The sequence below is a fragment of the Gossypium hirsutum genome, chromosome D01, assembly GCF_007990345.1.
Source record: "Gossypium hirsutum isolate 1008001.06 chromosome D01, Gossypium_hirsutum_v2.1, whole genome shotgun sequence".
Classification (NCBI taxonomy): domain Eukaryota; kingdom Viridiplantae; phylum Streptophyta; class Magnoliopsida; order Malvales; family Malvaceae; genus Gossypium; species Gossypium hirsutum.
Window position 1 is genome coordinate 1,622,526 of NC_053437.1, and position 24,585 is coordinate 1,647,110.

Sequence of the window (24,585 nt, forward strand, 5' to 3'; positions counted from 1 at the left end):
AAGACTAACCCAAATCCATTTTAGACTTGCCCATATTATTTTTTGAACCTTTAAAGTATCTATATTATATTATTTTAATATTTACATTAAAATAGTATAATATATTTAACATATGTTTATTTTTTAACGTGTACTAAATTACATAATATAAAGTATTATAAGCTTAAAAACAAGTCGGATCGAGTCAGGCTTGGGTCTTGAATGTTCAAGCCCGAGCCGATCCATAGTTTAAACTGGCCTAAATTTTTTACCCAAACTCATTTTTTAGACCTGAAGTTTTTATCCAAACCCTTTCAAATCTTGAACAAACCTTCGAGCCCAGACAAGAAACTCAACCCATAAATAAGTCTAATACACTGAAATTTTTTATTTATTCACGGTGAACAAAATAATTACTTTAAAAAAATAAGGAAAAACGTTTTAAATATTATATTTTTCCTTTTTCGGCTGTGTGATAAATCACTTTGTCTGCCACTAATGAGTAGACTAAAACTCGCTTTGGTTTCACAAAAGAACGATAATAAACCTTAAAACAGGATTAATGCGTAAGACATAAGAAATTAAGATTAATATATTATTTTGTTACAATTTTTATTAAATTTAAATTCGAATGATTTATTCTATTAAAGTAAAAAAATGAATTTAATACTTTTATTTAATTTTAATTTAAGAAACTCTTAGTCTTTTAGAATTTATAAAATTGAAATCTTGAAATGATAAAAATTTGATTTAGTCCTTTAGAAAATTATAAAGATATAAGCTATTGAAATGGTAAAATTACATTTTAACTCTCGTAAAAATATACTAAAATTTTAACTACTACCCCAAAACAAATCTCGACTCAAACTAATAACGGATTAATTTAATTATTTTTTTATAAATTCATATTTAGCCAATCTGAAACTTAAATTCCAATATTTATTGTTATTTTATTTTTAAATTAAGGTTTTATTAGTAAAAATAAAAATAAAAGAAGAGAGAGGATAATCACAACATTTGAGTGTTGAAAAAAGGTGGTCATTTGGACACAATGGTTGTTCCATCAAAATGAAGGGTATCTTTTAAAGCTCTATAAAATGCTCTCTCTTTATTTATTTATTTATTTTTTTGTGGTAAATGATTAATTCTTTAAGCTGTTAAAACATCAATCATTTTTGGTAGAATTATATAAAAATAAATAAATATTACTAATATTAGATTAAAGTCCGATCTAAAAAATAAAATCAAAGGTTAAATCGATTGAGTTTTAATTCAACTGGTGTAGGTATTGTTGTCTAACGCAGGAGGACATGCGTTCGAGTACATTAAAGCGCATTATCCTAAAAAAAATAGATATATTTGAAATTTAAAATAATATTACTAAAAATGTGAAAATTTAAAATTAATGTTTTAAATTAAAAAAAATTATTCCTCCTAAAAGAACAAAAAAGTGATGGCTTTTGGCTGATGGACAAACTTTTCTTAGTCTTTTATATGGTTATTAATTAATTAAAAATAAAATACAATTATTTGCATTACCTAATCAAATATTATAGGTTATGATTACTTCACATGGACATCATTCAAACAATTAAAATATTTTGCTTATATATATATATATAACTTGAGTTTGACTCGAAAATTGAGTTCGATATTTAATTAAAGTTTAATTAAACATTAATTTTTAAATTTGATTTTGGCTCGATTAAGTTTATTCTTATTCAAGTTCGAGTTTCTTTGTACTTTCGTTCTTTATATATAATAAAAGCAAAAATGTAACCTAATATAAACATATATATTAAATGAATATATTATGTCACGACTTTAAGTGTATTGGAAGTTTCTTTGACTTCAATATTTTCATGTAAAGCTTGATGTTTAGAAATTTTACCATTTTTGGGAAAATTTTAAAAATATTAAATTTGTTGATTTTTTTTAACGTTACAATCACAATTAATATAAATCGAGTAATTATAATTATAATTAATTTATTACTATGAACCAGCTAAAATTAAAAAATAACGTACACGTGATGAGATTTAAACTAAATATATCGATTTTGTTAACCGTTAATAGGACCTGACCTAACTTGTGAATTTCAAAACTTTTTTTTAATGCATAATAAAAAAATTTAGTCCCAACATTTATCTATTTTGTTACTATGGTCCTGATTCTTTTTCTGAGATAATTTCGATCATCAACTTTTAAACTTCAGTCAAAATATTTCTTTCTTCTTCTTCTTCTTTTTTTTTTATAGAAAAGCTGTCTAAAGCTTAAACTGTTAAAATTTTAATAGCACTAAAGTAACAACCCGTGTGACAGTTTACGTTAACTTAATTGTTCACATGGATACAATTTTAAAATTTGTAATGAACTTTTTCTTTAATCTGTTAAATTTTTAATAAAAATTATGTACATTAAGGCCGCCACATGAGTTGCTATATCAGTTCCATTAAAATTTTAATAGTCCAATAAGTTTTTTTTTTCTTCTAAAAGAAGTATTTGACTAATTTTAGAATGTTAAATATCAAAGTGATTTAAATGAAATAATTAGGGCTAAAATGATAAAATGAAAAATATTAGAGGCTAAAATTATAATTAAGCATGTCTTAAAAGCTCTCCTTCCAACGGTATATATCAACGCGATAAGTTGGAAGAGATATTTTTTAAGAAAAAGTTCACTTCAGTATTTTAATTGAAATAATTAACAATATTAATTATTTGGGTTAATTAATGATATTATAAAAATAAATTTATTGAATTATGATAAATTAAAATATAAAATTTAAACCCTAAATTTAAGCATAGTAAAAAGACCAAAAATTATAATTTCACTGTCATATGAAAACAAATTTAAACATTTTATCATTTTTGGAATCGTAAAATAGATATCCGAGTCGATATGAATAAAATTTTTTTTAACACATGCTAATTTGGGATGAAATTTAATCTAAGTACCATGGAACATATAGATACTTGCAAAATTGAGCAAATGATATGAGAAATGGTCAAAACCTAACCATCTTGAATCTAAGATTATATTTACAAATAAATTTTCCACCACGTTTCATTAAACTTTTATAATAAATAATTGGGGAAAGAGAATATCAAACATCAAATTATTAATTAATTCAATTATTGTAATTAAGGTAATCTTTTTTTCTAAAATTGATTGTAATTAAATAAATAGTACCGAAGCTATCGAAGTAACAAAGGCAGACAAATACATTTTTTCAGCTGTGGGGCGTGCCATCAAAGACCTTCTCAAATGTTCCTAGATGGTTTGCGTTAAACAAGTGTCCAGAGAGAGAAATAAGGTTGCGGATGGATCGGCAAAAATGATGTTCTTAAGACCATTAGGGAGACATATCCATTAATTATTGCATGATAATTAAGTTTGAGGGTATCTTTGACTTATTACTTCTTTTGTACAATGAAAAAAATTGGTTTTTGTATCTTATAGGTTTTACTAATCTTTGTTTTCAATATACACATTTGAAGTTAGAAACTTCTTCCCTTTTTTTAATTATAAAGTTGTTCCTAAAACAAATCCATTCACTTTTCTCATTATATTTTGGGTTAATTTCACCAAATATTTCCAAACTATTACCCAAATTCTAAGTTGGTCATAAACTTCAAAACGTTATGCTTAAGTATTTAAGGTATCGGTACCGTATCAAGTAGGTTATTCTATCAGTCTAGCTGTCAGTTTGAGCATTAAATAAGTAAAAGTACCAAAAGGCTTACGTATTAGGAGTTAGATTGAATTTTGTCCCGTTTACTCAAAAAATAGGGAAATTAGTCATTGTACTTTAGATCAAATAACAAACGAGTCATTTTTGTTAAAAATTCCATCCAATTCTACCATTAAAAATTGACATGGCTGATGAAATAACTAGATGCCACGTGTAACTCATGCTAATGTACATTGTATAGGGACTAGTTTTTAATAGTAGAAACTGATAGAATTTTTAACAGAATGACTGATTTGCTTTTTGATCTAGCATACAGGGACTAATTTGCCCATTTTTTGAGTAGAGGGAGCAAAATGCAATCAAACTCCTAGTACAAGGGTGCCTCCCTGTTGCTTTTAGTACACTAAGACTAGATTGTATTTGATGTGGAGCATATGTAAAATTCGTTGATCAATTTGTAAACACACTGTTCTTATCATATGGGCAATTTGGAACATATGTGTTAAAAAAAAGTTGTGTCAATGAAATTTGGGAGAGCTGTTTCTTTATTTACTTAACATGATAAATTCAGACTGTCTATATATCATGTACACACGCGATACAATTTGATTAATGTGGTTTAAATATGTTAGATTTAATGCTCAGATTAAGGACCAGCTTGATAGAATGATCAATTAATATTATATTAATACTTTGACGACTCAATTAAGATATAAACCATAATTAAAGAATATTCTATACAATTAACCCTTATATTTTTGTACATCTTCCAACCAATTTTAAGGTCATTTTATGACATAAACTTTTAACCCATTTTGACCCATAATTTTTTTATTAATTATATGATGACATAATGGTTTACTTTCCTTTTCTTTTAACGAGGTCCCTATATTATAAGGATTGGATTAAATTAGTCTATCTATTATTAAATAGATCAATTTAATCCCTATACTATTAAAACAACCAAATAAATCCAAATTGTAATAGAGCAAACATTTACTGCATAACAAAGGTCTTGAAAATTATTTTTTAAATTGTAGTTCAATTCTAAGTAAAAGATTTCATCTACAAAACCGGTGAAAACTTTAAAAATATTAACTGTGTAACTTCACCTCCAATGTGTAACTTTGAGTTTTATCATTTTAGTTGTTGTTTTTCGGATGAAAAATTAATCAGATCATTAAGATTTTAATAGCCGCGATGTGACAGCCCACACAACACTCTATATGTATTTTGTAATATAAAAATATTAAAAAATTATCGATATCATCAATAAAATACACGTAAAACTATCAGCTTGTCATGTTGATCGTCATACCAACGCTATTAAAATTCTTACAATCCAGTAATCTTTTTCCATCTACAAAACAATAATTTAACTAAAATTTGAATGTTAAAAACTAAGATGTTCCAATTAAAAAAAAAAGAGAATATGATCAAATTAATAAAAAGTAAAAATTAAACACAAATTTATCCTTATGTTAATTACACAATTTTAATTAATTTCCAAAAGTAAAATGATTTTTTTTCTTTTTGAAATCATTGCCAAATCTTCCATAAAATCTGGAATTTTTTTTTATATTCCAACCCACGAATTTATTTGATTTTGTTTTAAAGACAATTAAATTATAGCAAATCAATTCTCAAAAAAAAAAATTGTAGCAAATCAAATCAACTTCGAAGTCTCCATATGACCGGTTAGTATCAATCGGTCCAATCCTAAGCAATGATTTTTTTTTTTTTGTGTTAAAAGATTTATTATGATCATGATTGGATTTATATATAGGTAGAGGTATTGTCAAGCTTTTTGTATAAGATTCGGGTTATATTTTGTTTTCTTTATACAAAAAATGAGTAATTTGATCTTTATACGTTAGATTAAAAAGTAAATCGGTCCTTCTAGTCTCTGTACGTTAACATAATGTATATGTGGTATATTAAGTGTAACTGTTTGGTTATTCTGTCAACCATATCGGTTTTTAATAGTATAAATGAATGAATTTTTAACAGAAATGATCAATTTGCTCTTTAATCTAATAGACATTGACTAAATTATCCAGCTTTTGAGTAAATAAAAATGCAATCTGACTCCTAATGAAAAGACCTTCATGGTACATATATATGAGAAATTATTTTATTGATCATTCCCACCATATCATTCATGATATCTTTCCAATTAGTTAATGACATTTCAGTATTTTTTTCCATGTTGTTAACCCATAATTTTGGTAACTCTTTTTACCCTGAATCTCGAACTCTAAACTCTGAATCTAAATCTCAAACTTAAATCTAAATTTTGATTCGAATTCAGGGTTAGTGTTCAGAGTTTCAGGTTCAAGGTAAAAAAATTACTAAAATTATATGTAAATAATAATAAAAAAAAACACTGAAATATAAGGGGAAGGGTGGATAAAACATGAACATAATTAATGGAAAGCATGAATGACCCATTAATTGCTTTTAGTATTAGAAACCATAATTAGAAGAAAATTCTAGTGTTTTAAGGTAGAGATTTTCATGCTAATTGCTGTCCCACAAAACAATGAAAAAACATAGAACACACTTGCCAATTGTCAAGTTTAAGGAGACCCGACAGTCAAAATCAAAGCATAATGCATGATTAACCTGCTGAAAATTACCTTGAACCCCCCCTTAACATCTTCTATTAATATTTATATTTTATAATTAAATTCAAGTAAAAATATTTTTTTTCCCTGAATTATTGCTTCATTTTAAATTTAAGCCAAAGGTTAAAAATTTATTCAAATCGAGTTGAATCAATTGAGTTGGATAAATCATTTGATTCATGATTAAGTCTAGTTGAAATGAAAATGGTAATAATAAAATTAGTTTAACGTATTAAATAAGCTCTATGAAAAAGCTTTTTTTGTTATATTCAAATAAATCTTTAAATTTTAATCGATACCTAAATAAGTCCTTAAAAGAGCATATTTTATTTCAAATGAAATGTTGGTTTATATTAAGAATTTTATGGCTTAAATGCAAAATTGCCCCCCAAATTATATCCTTTTTCTCATTTAGGCACCTCAATTTTTGAGGGGTAAAAGCGGTACATAAACTATTAATTTCATCTCATTTTACCCCAAAACATGATACCAACCAATAAGAACACAACGCATGGCATGTTCTTGTCGGATGTCGTACATTTTTAGATAAAAATGAGATGAAATTGATAATTTAAGTACCACTTTTGATAAATAAATAAATAACCCTTTAGGTGCCTAAGTCAAAAAAAAACAACAACAACATAATTTAGGACCCAATTTTATAGTCAAACCATAAAATTAAAGGTTGAGACCTTATTTGTATACAAGTTGAAGATTAAAGGCTTATTTAGGTGCCAAATACCAATTAAAGGGCTTATTTCAATATACTAAAAATATATTTTTTTAAATCTTATCTAAAGAAAATGATAAAATTGAAGGGCTTGATTCATATATTACCCAAATTTTTATATAAAAGGAAAGAGTACTCAAATCCAAAATCCAAAATCCAAAATCTTGAATTTGATTATAATGGCTTATTATAGCTACAAAATCTCACCAACCCTTCTTGCTATTTTGAACATAATTCACTAACCTTTTTTTTTATAAAAATATTATTTATTTATTTATTTATTTTCATATGAAGCATTTTCTTTTTTATATATATATATATAATGTCCAGAATTACCCATAGCTCTTATCATTAAATAATAAGATAATGTGTTTCAATACACTCGAACCCACATTTTCCTGCACTATACACTCGAACCCACATTTTCCTGCACTAGCAACAATGTCGATACGAACCGAACTAAGACTCAACCGACTAAAAAAAATAATTTAATAGCCTTTAATTACATTTTAAAAATAGGTAGATGTTAACCTATTTTTTCACAAGTTAGAAATTTAATGACCCAAATTTGCCAGTGTTTGAATTTCTCACGTTTTATTCACTTCCTAAATTTATTAATAGCTTACAATATGAACAACCCAATTTTCTTTTTCTTTTTTTTTTGTAACTTTCCAAAAAATTGGAAGTTCTTTTTTTTAGATGATAATATTATTTTATAGGATGAATTTTAATTTTTTTTATTATAATTGAAATAAATGTGGAGAAGAGTGTAAGGACTTAATATGAAATCTCAAAGTTTTTTAGGACTTAAACTGGAAGAATTTTTAAATTCATTATTAGAATTTAATTAAACCCCCCCATTAAGCCATATATTAAATAATAATTTCCTTTAATTGTAAAAGAAGAAGAAGATAAATCTCAAAATTATATATGAACTCTGATTCAATGCGCAATTTGATACACGAATTTTAATTTGAGGCAATTATACTTATGAAACTCTGATTATAATCCAAATGTATACACGAAACTTTAATTTTGGTTCAATCTTACACATTTGAAGAAATAAATACATTGATTTATTTTTATACTGAATAAATGTAATTATCTGTGTATGCAGATTATAAACATAAAATGATGTTATGTCAATAATTGTGTTAATAATTTATGAGCATTGAATAAAATCAAAATATAACGTATAAAATTACACGAAATCAAAATTCATATATAATTTTAAAATATTTCATACTACATATATATTGACTATCAAAGAAAAGAATGGAATATTTGAAGAGGGAGGCCATACAAAAAGTTTGTTGCTTTATTAAAAATGTATCAAAATTAGGCACCAAAAAAAAAAGTCCTATAATTCATATTTATACATATTTTATTTCACATTTTTTAAGTTAATTATGTAAATTAGAATATGGCACACTCGCTATACAAGTAAATAAATATATAAAAGTCAAATGAAGCTTTGGTAGAAATAATCAATTTGAAATTTTATTTTAGATTTTCAAGTTATCTACTGGAGCGACTCCAGTAATTAATTTTCCGCATTTGGTAAACTCATTAAAGAGGTAGATGCTGACCACGAGTTTTAAAACTGATCCATACCCAGGACAAAGAATGAACCCTCGTATTAAGACCTATTTTTTATATTTGAATATAAAATTATCATAAAATAACCCCTCCTTATCTTGTAAGATCACTCAAATTGGTCCCCACCCCCATTGTATGTCATTCACATGTAGAATGTGACATGGTACTAACCCCTCTAATCTAATCTAATCTAATCTCAAGTCACCCTTCATTATGGTCATGGTCATGACCTTCCAAAATCCTTCTTTGTTTTTAGTTTTTAAATTTTTTAATAAGATGTCATTTAGATTTATATGTTGATCATGTATTAAATGTGGATCATATAATAAAATATTTAATTTTTAAGGGTGATGAGATGAGGGTTTTTTTTATATGTACCCTTTTATTGTTATTTTTTTAAAAAAAAACATAATAGGGAAAATTTAAAAGAAAAAGTGGCTTTAGTGGAGGGGCCATCAATTAAGATTAGCCATTAAGTGAGGAAGATTAGGGGCTTAATTATTCAAGGGTGGACAAAAAGGAAAAAGGAGAGTCCATAGCAAATTTTCTTTGGTGGTAGGACAGAAATAGAGTGCCCTTATCATTATAAAATAAATATAATTCATGCAAAAAAATTTAAAATATACATTATCCATAAAAAAAAAGTTAAAATGAAATTTGCTGATTGAGTCTTAGCTCGATTGGTATAAGTATTGTTGTCAATACAAGAGGATGTGGGTTCGAGTGCGCTAAAGTGCATTATCATCTTATTTATGAGTTGAGAGGCGATTTTAGTTACTGATTAAATGTTAATTTTTGTTATTAGTCTTTATACTATGCGTAAGTTGTGGATTTAACTCTTTTACTTTAATTTAGTCACTTTTAGTCGATATATTTTTCGGATTTTGAAATTCCAACCCTAGTTAAAATATAGTTATTAAATTCATTAAGTTAAATTATACCATTTTCAAAATCTTATGTGATTATTCTCAGAAAAAGTAAAAACTTTTGCGGCTAAAATATTATCACATGTGTACAGAGGCAAATTCAAGGGGCTAGCAGAACCCGACCTCCCTTAAATTTTATAAAAAAAACATAGGCCTTTGAAGTTTTGATTTTTTTTATTTTAATATTATAATTATTACTTTAAAAAGGAATATTTGTGTTCCCCAAATTTTTTCAAAATTTTTTAATTTATTCTTTTATAGGATTTTTAATTTTTTAATAATAAAATTAGTAACATTTTTAGTTTAATATGGTAAATTAAGACAAAAATAGTATCTAAATATTAATTAGGTAAAAAATAAACTTAGATAACTATAATATCTAATACAATTTGATCATTTAAGTTTTTCCTAAATTTTAGTGATCTAGATATCCCATATTTAAAAATATCTTATTGAATCGGTCGGGCCTACTTGGAACATGTATATTTTATATAATATTCCGACCCCCTTATCAAATATTCCAGCTTCGCCCCTGCATGTATAATGTCATTTTGGCTTGTTATTTCCATATAATACTCACAGAAAAGTCAGTTAATAGATTTAACAAGTGTCATTTTGTATCAAGACTAAAATTTCAAAATTCAAGAAGTACGGATATTAAGAATAATTGAACTGGAGAATATAAACTAAATCTACAACTTTACGCTTAGTACAAGACTAATACAAGAATTTAACAAAACGAATTTAACTAGTATTTTAGTAAAAAAATACATGGATTAAAATTAACTAAATTAAAGTACAAAGTCTAAATCCAGGATTTACGCATAACATATGAACTAATAACAAAATTTGAGTATGATTAAATTGGTTTAATTGATCAGATTCAGTTCTTTTCTAAAACTACTCATAACTCTAGTGGCGGAGTCACAATTTTTTTTATGGGGGCTATATGTTATATATTTTTACGGGAGCTAAAATATAATTTCATTATTATATTGACTTATATTTTTACTATTTTTAGGACTAAATCGAAATTTTATTTTTTTGGAGGCCAAATATATTATTTTACCATGTATTAACTTTAGATTTATAAAATTTAAATCTAAAACAAAAAATTTCAATTTTAGGGACCAAAGCCTTTACTTACCCCCTCCCTTTGCCACTGCATAACCCTTAATCCCCAAGTGGAGGACATTCCGTGCTTAAACGCGTTCAAATCCATAATCTCTAAGTTGTTGCAAACAACAACGATACCGATCGAATTAATACTTGGTCGGCATCTGATTCGATTTATTTTCGTCCACGATAGGAGCACGGAATTTTTGAAGGGGGTAAAAAGAATATTTGACCAAAAGAGTAGGAGGGGGGGGGGCAAAAATACATGAATAAATAACGTGACACGAAAAAGATATGAGAAGGTAGGGGAATAAGGTTAAGGGTTAAGGTGGCCCAAAAAACGCGTTTAATGCCATATTTTACGCTTAAGAAAATGACCTTATATTAGAGGTGAGGTCTTCATTTTTTTTCTTATCAAGATATTGAGACTACCCCTTCAAGATTTTGTTGTCCATGTATAACCATGTATTTAGCCTTTATTTATTCCACCTATATAATAGAATTGGTCAAATTTCATGGAAAGTCCCTCTATTATTTTTTTTCACAAATTTAACCTCTCTACTATAATTTAATCAATTTTTGGGTGATTGGAGAGTGCCGAGTTAATTTAAAGTTCAAGAGAGTGGGATTATATCAACAAAGTTTGAATAATGGTGATTGAAAGTGCCTTTTCAAGATTTTGTTGTCCAAATATAACCATGAATTTAGCCATTATTTATCCCCGTATATAATAAAATTGGTCAAATTTCATAGAAGCTCCCTCTATTATTTATTTTTTTTCTCGCAAATTTAATCTCTCTACTATAATTTGATCATTTCTTGGGTGAGTAGAGAGTACCTGAGTGAAGTTAGAATTCAGGAGAGTGGGATTATATCAACAAAGTTTGAATAATGATCATCGAGAGTGTCCTTTTCAAGATTTTCTTGTCCAAATATAACCATGAATTTAGCCTTTATTTGTTCCCTCTAAAATTGATCAAATTTCATAGAAAATCTCTTTATTATTATTTTTTACGGATTTAATCTCTTTACTGTAATTTCTTTTGAGAGCATCGAGTCAAGTTACAAATTAGAAAATTCGGGTTTGAACTTTTTGTCATTGAGGTGCCAATGGAAGACGTTAATCATTGTTGTTGACTTGATCATTTCTATTATCTGTTAACCATAAATTTAGCCTTTATTTATTCCCCTATATAATAAAATCGATCAAATTTCATAGAAACTCCCTCTACTATTATTATTTACAAATTTAGTTTCTCTACTATATTTTGATCTATTTTTTCAGGGACATTAAGTCAAGTTTATTTAACGGAAATATCGAAAAAAAAGAAGTTGACCTTAAATGTGAAAAATACACATTCCAAGACTGAAATCGTAAAAAAAGCATTTAGTATAGGGTCCTTCTCTACAATTTGACCAATAAAATTTTATTTTAGTAATTAAGGACAATTACACCTATCACCTCTAATTAATTATTTCTAAATAAAGCTGGAGTAAGGGTAAATGGTCAATATCACACAAAAAAAATAGAAATATTAAAAAAAGCCATGTCACATTTTTTAAAGTTGAAAATACATACTTGAAAGAGTGAAGAAAATAAATGGCTTAATATATTATTTAATACTCGAGTTTAACATTTTTAATGTAGTACTTGTGTTATTTTTGGTCTAATTTGATATTTGTATTTGACAAAAGTTATATATTTTGGTACCCTAAAGTAACGGTGTTAACTTTTTAATGTTTAATTTAAGTTTTAAGGTTGATTTGATGAAAATACATATTTTGATACCCAATTCAATCGGGTTAAACCCTTTGTTACCAATCGATTCTCAGTCCCATCGATCTGACCGACCAATCCAATTATATTTCAAGAACACTGGTCATATTGTCAAATCTTGATGAAATCCAGGTTCAAGGACCAAAGTGGATCTGGTTGACAGATACATGTACCAAAGTGAAAAAAAAATACAAATACTAAAGTGGACCTAATTATCAAGTTGAAAGCAAAAAAATGATACTATTCCATAAATTTATAAAGAAGATAAGAGTAGAAGGTCATTCTTTAAAAATTGACCAATAAAATTCTTATTTTAATAATTAAGTACAATTACACCTATTACCCCTAATTAATTATTTCTAAATAAGCCTTGATTAGGGTTAAATGGTCAATATCACCAATTTTTATTTTTATTTTAAAATAAAATAATTAAAACATCTCTCAAAAAACTCCCCCCTCATTTTCTTCCCTTTTCTTTCTCTCTTTTCTCTCTCTGTCTCTGTCTCTCTCTCTCTCCGTTCTCTGATTCTTTTCTTTAAACGGCGTAACGGACTTTTCATCTAAAAAAAACTCCGTTACTCGTTATCTTTCACTGTCACGTGCGTTTTCGAATTTTTTTTTTTTTAAAAAGAAAGAAAGAAAATTTTTTATCGATTATTTCTCTTCGATTTTTATGGCCTCGGAGCAGTTAAGCATGGCTGCGACTCCTGACCCAATTGACGGCCGGAAAGACGCCGTCAACGCCGCCATTAACGGCGTTGAATCCCGTCCGGTTTCCGTCGATTGCGGGGATGACGTCAGCAAAGCTCCGAGGCTTCCTCGTTGGACGAGGCAGGAGATACTTGTGCTCATACAGGGGAAGAGAGTGGCGGAGAATCGGGTCAGGCGAGGACGGGCTGCCGGATTAGCCTTCGGGTCGGGTCAAGTGGAACCGAAGTGGGCTTCGGTTTCGTCGTACTGTAAGCGGCATGGAGTGAACCGGGGACCGGTTCAGTGCCGGAAACGGTGGAGCAATTTGGCGGGGGATTTTAAGAAGATCAAGGAATGGGAGAATAACATTAGGGAAGAGAGTGAATCATTTTGGGTGATGAGGAATGATTTAAGGAGGGAAAGGAAGTTGCCTGGGTTCTTCGATAAGGAAGTTTACGACATCCTCGACGGCGCCGCCGCCGTTTCTTCCGCCGTGGAAATCCCTGATTCGGTCGTGGCTCCAGCTTTGGCTTTGGCTTTAACCCCAACTCCAGCAGTTCAGGACACGGCGGAGGATAACGAAGCTGTTTTCGATAGTGGACGGAGCGCGGCGGCGGAAGACGGCCTGTTTTCGGACTTCGAACAAGACGACGGTGCTGGGAGCCCAGAAAAAGTGGAGCTACCGGTTTCCGCCGACGCCGGAAAGTCGGTTCCCGCTCCAATCCCTATTTCAGGTAATCTTAAACTGATATTGATCACTAGAAATGAATTAGTAATCAACATTTGAATGACTCATGCGCACAAGTTAGGTATAGTATTCTGTCTACGTTTCATGTTCTGTCTCTATTGAAAGCAGAGCTCGGAGTGCCTGAACACACAAATCCGTGCTAAACTCAAGGGTTTGCGCATGATTGGCGTCGGTTGAGTTAAAATATCATAGCTACCCCTGTAGGGAGATTGATTTTGCCCCATTTAAGAATAGTCAAATTAGTCCATGCATTTTAGAACAAAAAATAAATTAGTCATTTCTATTAAAAAATGATAAGATTGATAAATAATCAGATAATTTCAAGTGGCGTGCATTCTAGCGTATAGAGACCCGTTTTTTAAAATGGAAATAGATTTTAACAAAAACATCAGTTTATTTTTTGATCTAATATATAATGATTAATTGGTCTATTTTTTGAGTAAAGAGAGACAAAATACAATCTGACTCGTAATTTATGTGATGTACAATTTGCTTTTGTTCTTATATTATGATACTGGAATTCTATATTCTAATGGGTTTTCTCTAAGAGAAAAATGGTTTGCTTTAATGAAGGTGTTTGAGCTTTTTTCTTTCTACATATTTTCTTTATTGCAGGAACCTTTGTCCTTTTATAACAAGGTCCAAATCCAAAGCCCTATTTGTTACTTATTATTATCTAAAATAATTTACAAGTCCCCATAGATTCAATAGTAAGAGGTTTGGTGTTTCTTAAATAAGGTTTTAGTTTCAAATATGTGGGTTTTTACTTGTTTAGGATTTAGGGTTTCAAGGTTGAATGTGATTATCGAATTTTGAGGTCTTTGGGTTAAAAAAAATAATTGGGGATAAAAGTATTATGGAGGTCTCCATACTACAAATCAGATTGCCACGTGTACACCATGTTGATATATGTGTTTTTACTGCATTTTCCTTTTGTTTTGTATCTTTACGGAAAAGGGTTACCATTGATCCATTAAATGCTTATATGTGTTTGTTTGCTCACCTTTTATGCTCACAGAGCAGCAGTACCAGCAACAGCCAGCTATCCCAGGGAGCAAGAGTCAAGGTAATATCGATTTTACCGATCTCGGTTTATGTATATTACTCGAATTTGAGCGTGAATGTTGGATATAAATGTGTCTTAAAATGAGTATGATTGGATTTTTGTAAATGTCAAACACAAATGTTCTAAAGAAAAATAAAAAAAAGTCAGGGTAACATAGCTCTGTTGTTTTCATTTTTGTAAATGATTGAATCCTTACTATACTGGAATTTATCTTGTTATTAGCCCAATTGCTTACTCGATGATTGCCATGTTTGAGACTCGACTGTGTCTCGAACATGCCTTAGCTTGTTTCTTGGAACGACCAATTAGGGTTATGGAAAACAACCGTACAGGACGGAACTATGCTTGATGACTCGATTCAATGGGTTCATTGTACTGGGAAATGGCTAAAAATAGAATTACCTTATTGCTGGATGGCAATGCATTATGCAGGTACAACAAAGGAGAAACATCCAACCTCGAACCCCGAGGTCGGTTCTGCTTCTCAAGAAGCAAGGAAGAGGAAACGGACAGAAACCAATGGAGACGAAGAACCGGACAACAGTCCACAATACCGCTTGATCGACGTCTTGGAAAAGAACGGTAAAATGCTAGTCGCTCAACTCGAAGCTCAAAACACCAACTTCCAACAGGAAAGGCAGCAACGTAAAGACCACGCCGATAGCTTAGTCGCCGTCCTCAACAAGCTCGCCGATGCTCTAGGGAGGATCGCCGACAAGTTATAACCAGGAAGAAGGCGAATCGTAATACGTTTTTTTGTACATAAAAACCGAGTACTACGATGCAGGTTCGAACCAATAGATGGTAGCTGAGAAAGTTGGAAATTTATGGATCAAACCTTGATTCATTTTATTTGTCTACATAATTCATATTTTAGTTTCTGCCCTGTAGTGCCCATATACACGAATAAATAAGGTTTTCTTTTTAGAATTTTGAAGATCCACATACAAAATCTCTATTTTTCTTTTTTCTGTAATACATATGAGATCATATAATTTTAATATATATATATTTTACATTTTGAATTGTATGGCTTATAATCTTGTATAGAGGAACATAAATTAGTCATTAATTTCTCTTTTTTTTTTCTTCAGTTTTTTTCATAAGTTTGTTCAATATTACATGTTGGTAGTTAGAATATTCTAATTTTTGGCTTTTAAGTTATTCGGATGGTTGTCGGAATTGAATCGAATTGATCGAATTAATTAGAAATTGATAGTTAAATTGATATCATACATTGGGAGAACTAAACTAGTCAAAATTGATTAAATTGGTGAAAATTGGTCGAACTGGGAAAATAAAAATTATTTGAATTGGATTTAAGCAAATTTAAATATTTAATTGTTTATAAAATAAATTTTTATTTTTATATTATTTTTTCTTCATTCTTTTTTTTCGAATTTATTTATTTTTATGAATTTGCTAGAATTTTTTTTGTAATGGTTGAAATAATTATTCATAAATTTAATAGAGTTTTTAATAATATATAATTATTATTAAAAAATAATTTAAATTCGGGTACAAATAATAATTTTAAATTTAAATATAAAAATATAAAAATAAAATTTATTTATTTATATTTAGATAAACAAAATTAGTTAATTCAACTCAAAGTAATTTGATTTTCGTTTCGAATCCAACTGATTCGAGTTGAGCTCCGTAGCCGTTGAACCCGGTTCAATTACTTGTTTGGGCTCAAGCTTGTGGGAGTTGCCTAATTCAAATTTAAAGGTGAAGTTGTTTTTATATGGACTAAACCGTACCAACCCAATAATGAGAAATAAAAGTTATAACGGTTCGGTTCGGATCAATTTATTAATGTGTAATGTTTCGATTTTTATAAGAATTAAATCGAAACTAATGTATATTCTAGGGGTATAAATGAGACATTAGTACACGTAAGTTATTAGAGTTTGACTTGAAAAAGACTCAAACTCGATCCAGTAATTATCGGGACAAGCTGAAGCTATCGATCGAACTGAATTTGAGTTTAATAATACTCAACTCGAGTGGCTTGCGAGCCTTACCAAGTTTTTTTATATTCTTATATTATTAGATTATGTTATTGTCCTCAATATATATTATCAACCCTAAGCTTAATTATCGAGTTGAGTTCGAGTACAGAAGTTAATAAGTGAGCTTAACTGAGTTCAAGCCCGAGCTTAAAGATGTTCGATCAAGCTCAAGCCGAGTATCGAGCTCCGAATTTCAAATCAAACTTGACGCGACTCGATTATATCCTAACATGTCTCCATCTGTCAGAGACTAAACTGATAAATGCGTTCGGTCGAATATTCCAAAACTTTTATTTTAAAACTCTAGTTGAATCCAATCCAAACAATTTTTTTGTCCCTGTAATTACTACGTGAGTTTGATTTCCAATCCCGTAATATTTTATTTGAAAATTAATTTAATTAAATTTTAAAAAATATTTTTATCTTAATATTAATAAAATTACTCTAATTTAAGTTCAATTACATACAGATTTTATTTAGATTTGTTTTTGTTTAAATACAACTAATCCTGTTGACATTTTTTCATTAGAAACCCATAATAAAAATATATATGAGTCTATGTAATTTTCATAAATAACTGTGGCCAGCATCTACTCTATTAATGGGTTTACAAAATGCGAAAAATTAATCACTGAGTTCACTCTGGTAAATATCTTAATAAATAAAAAAAATCATGATAATATTAGGTATTTTCTCCTCTGATAATATAAGTATTTTAATGCTCGCAAAATTACCTACTTTTAATTTACAAGATATATTTTTATGAAAAAAATATATATTTAAATAATAAAAGTTCTTCGATTGTGATATTTTGTAGCCGAGTCTAACTGAGTTCAAACATTAAAAAGCTTGAGTTCAATACGAAGTTCACTGCTCAAAATTCGATTCTACCTCTACTAACAATTATTATTTAAGCTCAAATTCGACTCAAAATAAAATAAAATTATTTGAACTTAATTTAACTTAGCTCATGTAAACATTTTATATACTCGATTTCAAGTTCAAGCTTATTTTGAATGCAATTTTTGGATAAAATTATAATTTAACATCAAAAGATCAATAATATATTCACACACAAAATTAGGCCCTTGCCTACTGCCGGCTAAGTCGCGGCCAAATGGTAAAATTTTTATTTAATCCCTCAAATAAATTAAAACATTTATTTTAAGCTTTTCTAATTGGGTTAAATGGAAGAAAATTCTATTTTTAGTCTCTTTAAAAAATCAATAATTTAATTTAAACCCTCTGAAATTTTAAAATTTTATCTCGATTTCCTGAATAAAATTATTAACTTAACTCTTACTTATAAATTATTCAAACTCAATTTACTCGATATTTTAAACAACTATAATTAAAATTTTAACTCGAAAATAATCGAATTGAATTTTAATTTTTTTTAAAATCAAACTTGAATAATTTACGAGTTTATAAATTTTGGATATTAGATTAATTTAAAGCCTAAGGTGTTGAAAAAGGAAGACATTGACTTTGCTTTGCTTATTGCAGATAAGGTTGTCCCTGTCTCTTTGTCGGACCTTTTTGCATTCCTCTTTTTTTTTTCGTTCCTAATATCTTTTGACAATGAACAGCTCATTTTAAATAAAGGTTTAAATATACTCCAAGTCGATATTTTTTTTTACATATTTGAAATTTAGTCCTTTTACTTTAATAGTGTAAATGAGGCACTTATGCTCACAAGCTATTCAAGTTCAACTCGAAAAAAAATCGAATTCGATTCAGTAATTATCTAGCCGAGATCAAGCAATTGGTTGAGCCACAAATTTGAGCTTAGTAACAACGGCTCACGAGCCTTATCAAGCTTTTCATATTTTTATATTATTAAATTACATATTACTCTTACTATATATTATTAACCCTAAGCTTAATTATCGAGTTGAGTTCGAGTTTGAGTACAAAATTGATAAATGAGCTTAATGGAGCTCGAGCTCAAGCTTGACAAATTCGGGCTTGCCCCGGTCTCGATTACACCCCTACTCTACTTTTTGGATTTAAAAGTCCAATAAATAAATGTTACAATTCTTTTATTAAATTCAAGACCATTACAACATAATTTCTTTTGGTATATGGATACTAAATGAGTATTTTATTATTTAAAGATGTCACACTGATGAATTTAACAAAATAATTTGAATGATTTTATAAATTGGAGTTGGAATTTTAGATCTGAAAAATAGGACTAAATTCCTGAAAATAAAAGTAAAGGGACTAAATTCTAAATATATAAAGAATACATGGACTTTGAGCACATTTTGTCTTAAATAAATTTTTTTTGTCAATTTCTTGGTATATTGTCTCTAGTCCTTTTGGAGATTAGGAGGTTTGGTTCACTTGATGTAAGATTATATCTCGTAATCTTATATTTTGCACTAAAATTCCCTTAATTGGATTCAAAACATTTTTATTACCCGTAATTAGAGGTGCTCATGGGCCGGGCGGCCCACCAAAAATATGGGAGGATTCGGGTAAAAATATAGACCCGAAATATGAGTTTGGGTAAAAAAATGAGGCCAGTTTAGAAAACGGGCCGGGACTCGGGCACCACTTTTTTGGTCCGGCCCGACCCGAATATAATAAATATATATTTTATTTTTAAAATTTTAAAATATTTTTAAAATACTTTTTTTAAGTTTTTTATTTTTAAAATATTTTTTTGGTGTTTATTAAAAATGGGCTGGGCCGAGCTCAGGCTTAGTAAAAATTTCCCGGTCCGGACATGGACAAAATTTCAGGCCCATATTTTAGGTAGGACCGGGCCTAGGACGAGGGCCAAAAATTTTTTTGGACCCGACCCGGCCCATGAGCACCTCTACCCGTAATCTCACATTCCTCAAATAATATCAAGATGTTATAATATTGGATGTAATCTCAATATCACTCATTCCTTAGATTATCTCGAATTATAAGTTGAATATGAAATTTTATACAAATTTACTATTTATTTTTTATTTTAATTAAATTGTCATTTTCTTTACCAAAACAAGATTTAAGTCTAATATATATATATTTATTTATTTTAAGGATTTATTTATTAGTATATTAATTATATTTACATTGCCAATAATTTCTAGGTTTAGTGACAAAAGTATTATGCTGTAGCCGTGAGAGCTTAGAATTAATCCAAAGCAATCCCGTTCCTGCCCCAATTATAAAAAAATATAAATTATGGTTGCTGATGCAAACATTTTTTATGAATTACTATAATTATGATTTATAAATTTAGTCAAACATAATATATCTACTTATTAATATATAAATTGTAATAAAAACAATAATTATCATAATTTACGTATTTGAGACTAAAAAACATTTTTTTAATGATAACTAATTGGCATTTATTAAATGTGGAATAGTTCAGCATACCATAGTCTCTCCCCAACCCTCATTGAATAGGAGGATAATGCGCTTCAGTACACTCAAAATCATATCCTCTTGCACTGGTAACAATGTCGATGTCAATCAAGTTAAGATTCACTTAACAAAACTTCTTTGTTAAATGAACTAAGCTAGTTAAAAAACTAAATTCTACAAAGGTAATTTAGTAAAATGTGTTTTTAAGTAATCTTACATTCCGCCAACCAAATATAAAAATTTTTCATTCAAATCAAATGAGCTAAACACGGAAATGTAGCATACCTAACACTCCACTTCGTAATCTTACATTTTTCTAATCTTATTACGTAAAGTAATCTCACATTTTTTTAACCAAACACCCAGAATGTGAGATTACAGGGTGTAATATTATATTTAGCAATGGTGCATTTGGTTTAAGGAATGCAATATTCTTAGGGGTAATGTGAGATTCCAATGCGGGATTTTCATGTTTGAGTTTCAAATATTATCTTGAACCAGTAATCTTACATTCCCAATAGAGTCAAGATTCTGAAATATAAGGGTAATTTCCGTACCAATTATTTATTATGTAATTTTATATTCCATTAATAATACAACTTTTTTTTTTACAATTTGCCTGTTTTTAATGACTTTATTTCATTTTATTAGACCAAAAATCATTTTGAATTAAGAATATACACTTATCATTTTTTTTTAATTTCACAAGTACAAATAATTATTTTGGAAAAAATAAATATATTTTTTAGAGACATATGCTATTTTGCTAAATTTATTGTAAATTTTAAAAATTCATCATTGGTAAAAAGAAAATTTTGCATACTAAAAACAAAATTGTTTCAACTTATTTACTTATATATGTTAGAAAAAGAAAATCTATAATATGATAATTTAGTAAAATGCGTTTTATTGTAATATTATATTCGGTCAACCAAATAACCAAACCTTACGTTTCATCCAAATGAATAAAAAACGGTAACATAACATACCCAGTAATGTGTAATTTTGCATTTCGATAATCTTATTACCAAAAATAATCTTATATTCCGTGAACCAATGTTCGTAACTCTTTTTTATTAAGGGAGCTAGAGATAAAAATGTAAACAAATAAGAGACCAAAACCAAAAATTTTATATTAAAATGCTTAAATTGAATTACTAATTCACTAGAGGGATTAAAAGTGTAATTGTATCATTTTATCTAATGGGACCAAATACCATTCATGCCCCCTTTGGATCAGCGCCTAAAGTTCGCGTTCGTGTTTTTGTGCCATTCTTGGGTTGATAATGTATATTTTGTATAAAAAAAATGTTATATATTTAGGTGTTGGATTAATATAATTTTTAGTTCCCGATTTTGGTAATTAAGTTCATTTTAGTACCAATATTTTTTTGAGTCCATTTTGACTCACGAAGTTGGCAGCTGGGTTTACTTTAACATCTAGACTTAGATTTCGTAAAAGGACAATGGCACGACACTTTTAATATTTGTACCACATTAGTACCTCGAAAATAAATATATATAATCTAAAAAATTTAAAAATAATAATTTTTTAAGTATTAGGTGATAATGTAACATAATATCAGCACGCTTTTACATGATACAATTTCAGGGACCAAAGGCGGACTTAATTACCAAGTTCATATACCAAAATGGGCAAAAAAAAAACATGTACCAAAATGAATCTAATTGTGAAATTTATGAGCCAAAAATTACATTAACCCTTAAGTATCTGTGTCAAATTATCCTTAAAATTGTATTTTGTCCAACTCTAATACATGTTTAGTTATTTATTAGTGGTTTTAGGGTTAAATGTTTGGGGTTTAAATCAAAACGAACACATGTGATGTCTATTTAAAGATTTCATTACAATCGGATATTTTGGAGTTTTTTTAAATCAACGATTGAAATAAAAAGGGAGAGCAAAAAACACCAATTCACCGTCGATCATGTCACGTAAGTTTTTTCATTGAGAAACGTGAGTTTACCTTTAAATCTATTCAACTGATTTCAACATCAAATAAGAAAAGAAATTGATTTTCAGTAAAAAGTAATGTATTTGATAATTGATAATTGATTTAACAGGTTTTGAGTCACTGGCACAATTTCCTAATTTCTATCATTACTTAATCAAATGATTACAGTCATCTTATTTTCATCCTTTAACCACAACCATTGATTTAAAAAGAATTCCACTATAACAAGATATTACGTTAAACAACAACATTATCATGAATTAGATGAAATTTTAGTGATTTTTTTGAATAAAAGCTGGGATTATTTATTAATGAAAACAACAGTGCTTCGTACAATGACATAGATAGACTGCAAGTAAAACACCAAAGAAAACTCTAAACAAAAAAAAGATAACAGCTATTACCTCCTACCCACAAGTAGACCTGTCCCGCCAAAAATATAAGAGGGTTCGAGTAAAAATATAGGCCCGAAATATGGGTTTGGACAAAAAAAAGTCCGTTTTAAGAACGGGCCGGGTCTCGAGCACCACTTTTTTGGCCGGGGCCTAGCCCGGCCCGGCCTGAATATAATAAATATATATTTTTTATTTTTATTTTTAAAATACTTTTAAAATATGTTTTTTATTTTTTTATTTTTAAAATAAATTTTTAATGTTTATTAAAAAATGGGCCAGGCTGGGTCGGGCTCGGGCTTATGATATTTTTCCCGGCCGGACTTAAGCAAAATTTTAGGCCCATATTTTGGGCCGGACCGGACCCAAGCTTAGGAGGCGGGCCGAAAATTTTTCCAAACCCGGCCCGGCCCGGCCTATGGACAGATCTACCCACAACCAAAGTAAAATCGAAAGAAAACCCAACCACCTCTATTGACCCCCATCCCTGTAAAACAAGTAGACGAGATAGAGGTACACGTCTCCAATGACGGTCCGCCCAGTTTGAGCAACACATCCAACAAAACACCACCCTTAGCTCCCAGTCGGACCATTACCAATTGTCCAAATTTGAAGTACCAGTCTCTTCCACCATCATTATTGTGGAAAAATCACCCGTCCATCAAGAAACTAACAAATTGACTTCCCAAATTAACATGCTGACGTGAGATCTACTTGTGAATTTTTTTAATGTTCTATTTTATTTAATTTTTTCTTAAGTTTTAATTTATATAAATTAAATAAAACTTTTTTTTTTACTATTTTGTCTGAACATGTCTGATGCGTCCACAAGTATATGCAATAAATTTTTAAATTTCCACGTCAGGTTAAACTACTATTAATCTAATGGTTCCACGTAGACCTGTCCATGGGCCGGCCGGCCCGGCCTGGCCAGGGCTGACGGCCCACCCGAAATATGGGAGGATTCGGGTAAAAAATATGGGCCCGAAATATGGGCTTGGGTAAAAAATGAGGCCCGTTTAAAAAATGGGCCGGGCTCGGGCTTAACTTTTTTTGCCCGAGTCCGGCCTTGCCCGAATATAATAAATATATTTTTTATTTTTATTTTTAAATTTTAAAATACTTTAAAAATATTTTTATTTTTAAAATATTTTTTTGTGTTTATTAAAAACTGGACCGGGCCGGGCTTATTATTTTTCCCGGGCCGGACCTGGGTAAAATTTTAGATCCATATTTCGGTCCGGGCCGGGCCCGGGCCTAAGAGTCGGGCCGAATTTTTTCCTGGCCTGGCCTGAACCCGGCCCGGCTCGGCCCATGGACAGGTCTAGTTCCACGTCATTAATTTTATCAACCTACTTTAAATGGACCAATTTGCTTACTTTTTAATTGTATAGGGACCCAAATGTACTTTTACAGTCGATAATGCATATATTTAGGTTCAATTGTACCTTACATCTTCAAATTGCGGCTCGTATTTTAAAACAATCGTTGAATTTGAAACGTTTTAATTGATTTTTTTAAAGTATTAATATCATCTAAATCATGCCTTTTTATCTTTTATACGTCAGTTTTGACGTTAAATGTCGACTCGGATATAATGTGAACCAAAATTTAAGTCCATATGTACCTATTGCATAAAAAAGTTAAATTTTTCAAAAAAAAAAAAAACACAGATAATATCATTAAAATTTATAAAGGTTAATTTTTTAACATATCATATCCAAATCGTTCAATATGATAGATTTACGTCGTGTTTAAAAGTTGATTTATGTATTTTAAATATGCTCTACTTCAGATTCGAGCTAGTATTAACACTGAGACTAGCGGATGGAATTATTTGATATGATACTTATATTTTCAGGACTTAATTAAAATATTTT

The 24,585-nt window shown here is 29.1% G+C and overlaps 1 protein-coding gene across 1 annotated transcript; it reads left to right on the forward strand.

The window, feature by feature from the left end:
- The first annotated feature begins 12,906 nt into the window (after positions 1-12,906).
- LOC107933111 (trihelix transcription factor ASR3) lies at positions 12,907-15,971 on the forward strand. The gene is made up of 3 exons (XM_016865262.2): positions 12,907-13,873; positions 14,906-14,953; positions 15,386-15,971. Exons 1-3 carry the CDS (start codon positions 13,123-13,125, stop codon positions 15,676-15,678), a joined length of 1,092 nt encoding a protein of 363 aa, XP_016720751.2. The 5' UTR covers positions 12,907-13,122; the 3' UTR covers positions 15,679-15,971.
- The last annotated feature ends 8,614 nt before the right edge of the window (positions 15,972-24,585 follow it).

Excerpts from the sequence above, each read along its gene's own strand:
- LOC107933111 (XM_016865262.2), top strand. The coding sequence starts at position 13,123 with ATGGCCTCGGAGCAGTTAAGCATGGCTGCGACTCCTGACCCAATTGAC. Across the intron at positions 13,874-14,905 it reads CGCTCCAATCCCTATTTCAG|AGCAGCAGTACCAGCAACAG; the intron begins GTAATCTTAAAC and ends TTATGCTCACAG. Across the intron at positions 14,954-15,385 it reads CCCAGGGAGCAAGAGTCAAG|GTACAACAAAGGAGAAACAT; the intron begins GTAATATCGATT and ends TGCATTATGCAG.